This window comes from Temnothorax nylanderi, unplaced genomic scaffold, assembly GCF_030848795.1.
Source record: "Temnothorax nylanderi isolate EJ_2023f unplaced genomic scaffold, tnyl_v1.0 TNYL_tig0559_pilon, whole genome shotgun sequence".
Taxonomy (NCBI): domain Eukaryota; kingdom Metazoa; phylum Arthropoda; class Insecta; order Hymenoptera; family Formicidae; genus Temnothorax; species Temnothorax nylanderi.
Window position 1 is genome coordinate 245 of NW_027249621.1, and position 9756 is coordinate 10000.

General features: G+C 34.1%; 1 protein-coding gene across 1 annotated transcript in view; it reads left to right on the forward strand.

Moving 5' to 3' along the window:
• Positions 1-215: 215 nt before the first annotated feature.
• Positions 216-9756, forward strand: part of LOC139783915 (uncharacterized) — a gene marked incomplete at its 5' end in the record, with an annotated part of 16410 nt that continues 6869 nt past the window's right edge. The window contains 3 exons of the mRNA XM_071723087.1: positions 216-293; positions 376-678; positions 775-1079. Coding sequence (XP_071579188.1) covers positions 216-293; positions 376-678; positions 775-1079 — 686 coding nt within the window. The remainder of the gene's footprint in view (positions 294-375; positions 679-774; positions 1080-9756) is intronic.

Sequence of the window (9756 nt, forward strand, 5' to 3'; positions counted from 1 at the left end):
AGAAAATATTAAACGAAAAAAACAGACAACTTTTTACGAGTAGAAATGCGTTCGATTAAAGCTATAATTTACGATAAACTTATATAGAATATTTTATAAAACATAGAGCAAATCCAATATTTATGATATTTTTGATTTCCAAGAAAGATTCGATTATATTAGCTTTTTCAATTAATTCTATTGGATTTTTTAAGCAAGATTTCCTTATATTACAGAGATTATAAACCACGAAAGCAATAATTATGAAGTTTGTACCGATTTTCTATCAGAAAATTTCAATTCTACTTCAGAGGAAAGTATGTATTTTTATTTATATAAAACCATGAATATTTTATGTTACTCTGCTATTAATTTGTATCTTTTTAAACATTTTAAAAACTCTGAGAATTGCTGACGGTAACTTAAACGCAAACACCGCAGGAGAGTCATTTACATTAACGCAGATACAAGATTCTGTTGAAAATGAACAATTATTCTCGCAAACCCTAACAAATAGACATTCTACTACGCAAGAAGAACCATCTACTTCCGAAAATTCTGGTACGGATATTATATTCGAGTTCAACATTGCAGATTTTACTTCAGCTAGTCCGGTAGTCACAATGGGTGACGCACATAATCAAAATACAAACACCATTCCCAATTTATTACGATTTGATAATAATGACGTTGATGACGGTATGAATTTAGAATGCTGTACTTTAGTAAACATTAAATAATGTCTCTATAGTACTTTCGTTTAATGTTATAACACATTGTTTCAAAAATTTTCAGAACTTATATATAACATTCCAGAAGATGACTTTGGATATTTGTACGAAGACCAAGAAAATACAGTAGAAAGTGACGTCCCGTATCTTGAGGTTAAAAGACTTTCTCTGGAAATGTGTGAAGAAAACCAAGGTGCAGTAAGATCTGATCGTATGTGTACCGCTTGCATGGATGCAGAATCGAATCAAGTTTTCATACCGTGCGGTCACATTTGTTGTTGTGAAAAGTGTGCCAATCATATTATGCGAGAAAACGGTATTGTAAAAAAATGTCCAATTTGTAAAATAGAAATTTCGTCGGTCCACAAAGTATATATGCCATAAACAAGTTTGCATTTTACTCAAAATATCAGAACATTTAGTATTGTTTGTAACCTTTTAATGAATGATATCTGAGATTTGTCGCTTATAATTTAAAAAATAACCGTTGACTCCAGTTTCCAATATAATAATATATTATGTATATTAAGAATTATACACTACATGCATAAAAGATTGAAATATGCTAAACTGAAACTATGTAGTGCTAGTTTTTTTTTACAATGCTTTAAGGCATGGAGTTTAACGACATAAGAATAATTAATTTTTTTATAAATTATTTCAACGTTAACTGTTGATAGAATTATGTTTTGTTTTAAAAAAAGCAGAACAGATTTCTGCTTTCCAAACCTGAAGACTGTGTAGAAAATAAGTTCTATTTTGTTTTATTCTAGGATTGAGATTTATTTTGTTGTTGTAATTGTGCAATAAAAGCCTTATTTAGTAGATGAGTAAAGTATTGAATCCTTCTTTCAATCCTTCTAATATAAATCTAAAAATGAAAAAAAAAATGTAATGGATTGATTAATATTCCAGTTTTATTTTCTTAATTAGATCAGACAATGTATATTAACGAAACGCGGATATGTAAAGACCCTTATGTAAAATCTTACCAATAAAACAATAAGTCGATTTAGTAAGTTATAGTAAACAAATACATTTACCTAGATAGAATAAAGAATATAAGTTTAATGTAGACATCCGTACATGAATAAGGTTTATAAAGAATATTAACATAAAAAAACAAGAAATAGTAAATTGTTATTATGTTTTCTATCCTGTTTAATACATTATGTATGTGAAAGTAATAAGCCCAAGTTAGAGGCAGGAAAGAGGTGTAAAGAGCAAAAATGTTTTCATCGCTAATATTGTGATCTACATATAACGTTTGCGCTTTATTTTGCGTAATATGTTACTTAATTCTCAATATGCTTAATATTTATCATTTTTGGAGCATGTACGAACAACAAGGGAAGATTTATGCAGCAATACGTCTCAAAGAACTCCATAAAGTTACACAAAGTTCTGATAAACGGATACAATCTTTGCTTAAAAGCATCTCATCTTTTGCAAATAGATTTATTAATTTTTGTCGATGATTGATCGATGGCTTTTGTGAACTGCAGGTGATCCATGTTGCCTCCTTTGTATCTGAAATATACAGTAATGAGCATACAGTATAATACATTTATCAAACGTATCAAGACAAATCTGATATAATAATTCAGAAACATAATTCGATTAAATAGACTATTGTCATCACATTTTAACAGATTTGTAAAAGAGAGAGTACTTTGTACAGAATTATTATAGAAAATAGTAAAAGAGCGGTATGTCATTAGAAATAATTTTGAGGTTAGAAAAACTGTCACGGAGCATGATATCACGAATACAACAATGTGTAGAATATGGCTCTGTGATTGGTTTACAAAATCTTAAAATTGTACTTAAAACAGTCTTAAATATAAGATCAAACTATATGAATACTGGGCTATGTGTCCGTTTCTTACCGTGTCCGATTATCACTGTGTCCGATTGGCAATGTGTCCGATTGTTGCTGTGTCCGTTTCCTACTGTGTCCGATTATCACTGTGTCCGATTGCCACTGTATCCGTTTCCTACTGTGTCCGATTACACAGGCACACAAAAAAAAAGTGTTTTGGCCGAGACACTATACTAGTGTATTCCCATGTACTTTTTCCCGCTGAATCCGAATCCGAAGTCAGAATTGTCAGATTGGCTAAAATTTATTAGATAACCACAAAAAAATGCTCAAAAACACGAATTAAAGGCAAAAAAAATTGTTTTGGCCGAGAGACTACACTACTGTATTCCCATGTATTTTTTCCCGCTGAATACAAATCCGAAGTTAAAACTGACGGACTGGTTCAATATTATGACGTATCCTTAAGGACGTTCTCCGGTCCTTATACTAGAGAAAATCGATTTTCTTTAGATTTTCTTGAAACTGTGAATATACGTTAATTTAGGTGTGCTTTATGCGTGGTATAAATTTCAGTACCTCTTCCGGTATAAAAAATCAAGATACTGAGCCTCAAAGTTTCAACTTTTACTAATGAAAAAGTTTTCCAGGCCAAACGGTAAAAGATACGAGGTTGGTCAAAAGGACCAAAGTTGCTCCTCTCGTCGAGTTCTATAAGGAAAAAATGCCAAAATAAAAAAAAATTAAATTAAAAATTTTTTTTTGTAAAAATTGAAACTTTGAGGCTCAGTATCTTTATTTTTTATACCGGAAGAGGTACTGAAATTTATACCACGCATAAAGCACACCTAAATTAACGTATATTCACAGTTTCAAGAAAATCTAAAGAAAATCGATTTTCTCTAGTATAAGGACCGGAGAACGTTCTTAAGGATACGTCATAATATTGAACCAGTCTGTCAGTTTTAACTTCGGATTCGTATTCAGCGGGAAAAAATACATGGGAATACAGTAGTGTAGTGTCTCGGCCAAAACAATTTTTTTTTGCCTTTAATTCGTGTTTTTGAGCTTTTTTTGTGGTTATCTCATAAATTTTAGCCAATCTGACAATTCTGACTTCGGATTCGGATTCAGCGGGAAAAAGTACATGGGAATACACTAGTGTAGTGTCTCGGCCAAGACACTTTTTTTTGTGTGCCTGTGTAATTAATAACTCGAAAACGATAAGAGATAGAAAAATGGAGTTTCTTTTATCGCATTCAGGTAATCGAGGGCTTCCTTTTAGGGTGTCTAAAAATTTGGTGTTTTATGGATTTTCGTAAATTTTAATTATATCTCGGAATTGAGAAGAGATATGAAGTGGGGGTTTTTGTTAAATTACTTGACATACTCTGCCAAATAACCGTAGTGGTTTTATTATTATTTTTAATTTTGATATTACGATAAATTTTATTGTTAGTTAATTTATTTTGAGATATAGAAATAATTTATATACAAAAGTTGTTTGATCTTTCAGGATGGTTCTAATAGTCATATTAGTTAGGGTTGGTACTGACATAGTTTAATTGTTTACAACATTCATGTTTAAAAAATGCTAATAAGATAATTATTATTTTAATGTGGTAATGTTCTTTAACCATAAAAGATTATGTTCCCGTAATTAGTTCGCTTCTAATTAATTGATTTCTATTTTATTTTAATTTTTATTAGTGCATCCATATAGGCTATCCTTGTCTACACAGAACGTATATTTCTCTCAGATTCATGAGCCGAGTTTATATTATATAAGGATTCTATAAAGGCTATATTAATAATGAATAGTTAGCTTTAAAGAGGTTTGCAAAGAAATTTGACAAGCGGTTGTCATAAACTTATAGTTTAATCATGAAAATGGGGTTTAATCATGAAGAGGCGGCTTAAGGCGGCCGTCTACTATAGGCTCAGCTATGCGTCAGCGTTCGGTCCATCGACATATAGTATGGACTGCGCGAAGGTATAGAAAAATGTGACCGGTCGGAAAGAAAGAGATAGCGACCGGTAGAGGTCAAGCTCTGTCTTTTTCTACTCAGTAGCGTGGTAACGGGCGTTTGCACCCGGGGGTCAACAATTAATTTCAATTTTTTTATTTTTTTGCGTTACAATTTGATTCAATGTTATTATTTGTTCCATTATAACGACAAATTTATATTTTTATTATTCATATACTTTAAACAGCATTTAGATACTTTGTTTTATACAATTTCGGAAAATAGTATAATACGCGGATATATACATAGTAATACAATCAAATAAATAATAATACACAAGAATTTCTGTGCATAACCTTTCTCAAATATTGTAATATATTTTGCATTATAACCATTTTACATAACACATGGTACAAGTCAATATAAACATTATCTATATATATAAAAATGAATGTATGTATGTATGTATGTATGTATGTATGTATGTATGTATGTATGTCCTTTATACACTCTTGAACTATTCGACCGAATTTTCACCAAAAGTATATAAAATGGGGGGTAGAATTTCCCGGGGAGTGTTATAGAGTGTATAGTTTTTTGTTACCGATTTTCTGGAAACCGGTTTTTCCAATTCTTCTAATTTTTCGGGAAATAATTGACCGAATCTCAAAGAATTATAGATTAAACAGGGGTAGAATTTTCCGGGGAGTGCTATAAAGTGTATAATTTTTCGTTACCGATCTTTTTGGAAGCCGGTACCAAAATTTTTTCAATTTTTCGGGAATTAATTGACCGAATCTTAAAGAATTGTATATGAAGTAGGGGTAGAATTTCCCGGGAAGTGCTATAAAGTGTACTATTTTGTTAGTGATCTTCTTGGAAACCGGTTTTTATAATTTTTTCCAATTTTTTGGGGAAATAATTGATTGAATTTCAAAGAATTATACATGAGTAGGGGTAGAGGGAGAGAGAGAGGGAGAGAGGAGAGAGGGAGAGAAAGAGAGGGAGAGAGAGAGAGGGAGAGAGAGAGGGAGAGGAGAGAGAGAGGGAGAGAGAGAGAGGGAGAGAGAGAGAGGGAGAGAGAGAGAGGGGAGAGAAGAGAGAGAGGGAGAGAGAGAGGGGAGGAGAGAGAGGGAGAGAGAGAGAGGGAGAGAGAGAGAGGGAGAGAGAGAGAGGGGAGAGAGAGAGAGGGAGAGAGAGAGGAGAGAGAGAGAGGGAGAGAGAGAGGGAGAGGAGAGGAGAGAGAGAGAGGGAGAGAGAGGGAGAGAGAGAGGGAGAGGAGAGGGAGAGAGAGAGGGAGAGAGAGAGAGAGAGAGAGAGAGGAGAGAGAGAGAGAGAGAGAGAGAGGAGAGAGAGAGAGAGGGAGAGGGGAGAGGGAGAGGGAGAGGGAGAGGAGAGGGAGAGGGAGAGGGAGAGGGAGAGGGAGAGGGAGAGGGAGAGGGAGAGGGAGAGGGAGAGGAGAGGGAGAGGGAGAGGGAGAGGGAGAGGGAGAGGGAGAGGGAGAGGGAGAGGGAGGGAGAGGGAGAGGGAGAGGGAGAGGGAGAGGGAGAGGGAGAGGGAGAGGGAGAGGGAGAGGGAGAGGGAGAGGGAGAGGGAGAGGGAGAGAGAGAGAGAGAGAGAGAGAGAGAGAGAGAGAGAGAGAGAGAGAGAGAGAGAGAGAGAGAGAGAGAGAGAGAGACTATTTGTGTGTCTTATTACATATGTTCTCCGGGGCGAAGCCCGGGTAATCAGCTAGTATATTATATACTATATAAACATAACAAAAATGTTACATTTAATTTCGAGAAGTTTTATTGATTTTTAAATAAAACAGTTTTGTTACATTTCGATCTTATTCTAAGCTGCTCTCGTTGTTTTAAGTTGGATGTTCCTTTATGGTGTAATCAAACTTTAAAAAACTTTTTTAGAATCTGAACAAGTAGTTTTAAACGGTGATCATCTCCGCAGTTTCCCTTATTCTCAAACACAGTGGGTGGAATATATTCAAGAGTACTTGTTATCAAGACGTTGGAAATGTTTTTGGTTTGAAAAACGTTGTGCGTTCTAAAACGTTCTTCTGCTATTAGACATGTTTGTATTAAATCAGCCGAAGCTTTCATTAGTCTACCTTGACATTTCTTAGTCTGTATAGTGGAAAAAGATTTTTCAGACTTGAGCAATTTTATGCAATCCACACATTTAACAGACTTGCTCAAACTCTTAGCTATAAAACCTGCTATGTACGCGACAATGTGATTAATGTACGTTTTATTAACATTCATAAATACCGAGGGTATACAATAGTCATGATCCAAAGAAGTGCTTGAAGAAACCCTAAGAGTTTTACTGATTTTATGCATGTCAACAATATCATTATCATGAGTTTTAGGAGCCGGCCTATCGAGAACTTTGGGAGTTTGTAATAAACAAGTGCTATTTTGAAGTAGACAATTTGCATTATCTAAGCCTTTGATTTGTGCATAAACCAATAACCACTTGAATGCAGACTTAAACTGCTCGGCGGTCGGGTTGTTGTTGTGTCCACCGCGAGATCTAATAACTGAGAAGAAGAGCTCGACGTGATCTTGAGAGAGTTTGTATGTCAGCAAATACTCTAAGGGTGCAGTTTCTGACGTTGACCATTTATCGAATATAGCAACAACATTTTCTAAGGCGCTCATGATACCAAAGAAACCCATTCTTCGTTTTGACTCAAAAATCGGTTTATTACCATCTTTAAGTGTACTGATGAAAGTCTTGTATAACTGAATATTTGATCGGATTTCAGCTACGTTGTTTCTATTTATGCATTGTTTACTGGAAACTTTAGCCACTTTTTGTCGAGAATTCAAATCAATTATTTATAATGAGACAAAATTTTTCTGTGGCTTCAGATCCAACAAATTCGGGATGTTTTACATCACATCTAAGAAAATGGAGCGCGTGAGCTGTACTCGCGCTGAATGTCTGTGTTGCTAATTTAATTTTCATCTTTTCCTGGGCCCAGTTTAAATGGCGTTTTCTAATTTTTGTGGCTGCATGTAGTCCGTACTTGTATTCTTACAAGGGCCTGAAAATATTTACATTCTATAGCATTTCCTTCACTATCGTACAGAACTTTTCTTGTAGCTAACGCATTCCGAACTAATTTAATGGCATGGCAGGCATCAATTATTACAAAAATAGGCTCTTTGGTAACAGGATGCGGAAAATGCATGCTCGCTTTTTCTGTAAAATTAAATTCTGCACCTAGCTTCTTAGCCATCTTTACATTACTCTGTGCTCCATCGAATGTCAGTGAAACTACGTTGATTCCAATATCATGCAAACTCGTTAAACATTGTGATAACAGCCGTGCTCTTCCTTCTCCATTTAAACTATCAATAAAATAATAGCCCATAGGAATTTTCCAATGCTCATTTAAACAAACGACCATCACTACCATGGCTTGGGTTGCCATTACAGTGCTTTTCTTTTTATCGCTACTATCATTAGCATCGCTGACAAAACCGGTATATTTTGTTCTATTCCATCGTAAGTGCTTTCGAATGGCCATATCATCAACTGTAACACTACATAATAAAGTTTTTTTCTTTTTCTGAGCTAGTAGCAGCTTTCCTTCAAGTACTTGCAATGCTGGTTTAGATATTCCTGGTCTACTATCAATAGACGTAAACCATTTTCGAGTGGAAGGATGAGGTAGAGAGAGAGAAAATACTTTTCGTATATATGCATAAGCCTTTGGTGACAAAAATAGAAGAGTTGATGCAAAGGTTCGTAGTTGTAATGGGAATTCTCAGATTTTTTTTTCTTTGAAATGATTTGTTTAAACAAGGCCTCAGCTACGGGATCCATCGTAGACTAAAGGAAATAAATAATATATAATAAATTAATTTCGGTAAATATGCATAAAAGGTCGAACCTCACCGATGATCTTGACCTTGATATATGTTGTCAAGGTCACCCTCCTGAGTGACCTTCAGAAGGTTTTAACCGGCGGTCATTGTTCATTAAAAAGTTATAAACAAAAAAAAGGTTGAAAAATATAGCAGTTATTTTGAGTACTAATAGGCATAAATAATTGATATTTATGTGGAAATAGTATATGTATGAACGAAGGAAAATTATTTAAAGCAGTGAATTGTTGATATATTGAAAGGAAAGTTATTTAAAGTAGAGAATAGATATACTTTTAAAGCGCGTCACTAACCCACATAGGTTAGTTGACGCCCTTTAAACATTTAAATACTTTTAAGTTGAAGCGAGGTTCACACTATACAAGATCGAGGAATTCGTGTTTATGTATAAGGTAGTACTCTATTTATGACATTCCAAGTTTTTATTTACATTGGTTGAAAGGTAACTACATGAGTAGGAATATTTTGTCAACAAAGATTCACCGATTCTTCGCAGTTCGTTAGAAGCTTTCAATATATGCGACTACATAAACAAACTCCCAGCGTGATACTTAACTGCTTGAATCATCTGTGTGAATATTTGTGGCGATATACAATAAACGAGCTTGTAAAGCGCGTCACGAACCCATGTGACAACTCGTCTCGCGTGAAAAGTGTATGTGTGAACTATTTCGACGTATATATTAATCATTTATGTCTTCCAATACTCAAAATAGCTGCTATATTTTTCAACCTTTTTTTGTTTATAACTTTTTAATGAACAATGACCGCCGGCTAAAACCTTCTGAAGGTCACTCAGGAGGGTGACCTTGACAATATATGTCAAGGTCAAGGTCATCGGTGAGGTTCGACCTTTTATGCATATTTACCTTAATTTCTAAGTAAATGAAAAATGCAGTAAAATTGATCTATGCTATGTCGCACCAAGATTTAACCAAAGCCGACATTGCAGATTTCTCCTTTCATAAATATAGAGTCCAATGCAAATAATCGCAATATAAAAAATTGTTTAATAAAATGAAATAAAATTTGATATTAGTATTTTAAATAAAATTACAATTGCTGTATGTATAATTACGACATAAGCGAAGATTTATTAAATTCGATGATTAATTTACTAATTTATTTGCTGTGTTTATTTCAGAAAAATAAAAATAATAAACTTACAGTATGTACATTTACAAAATCTAATCTAATCTAATCTAATCTAATAATAACACAGGACCACAAAAAAAATTTTTTGAAAATCAACTGGGCTCAGAGTAGGTGTTTCTTATAGATTTTGGGTCACTGAATCCGAATTTGTAAACCGTTTTGCTCCATCACGTCTAGATTTTTAGATAATCGAGAAAAATAGCGGA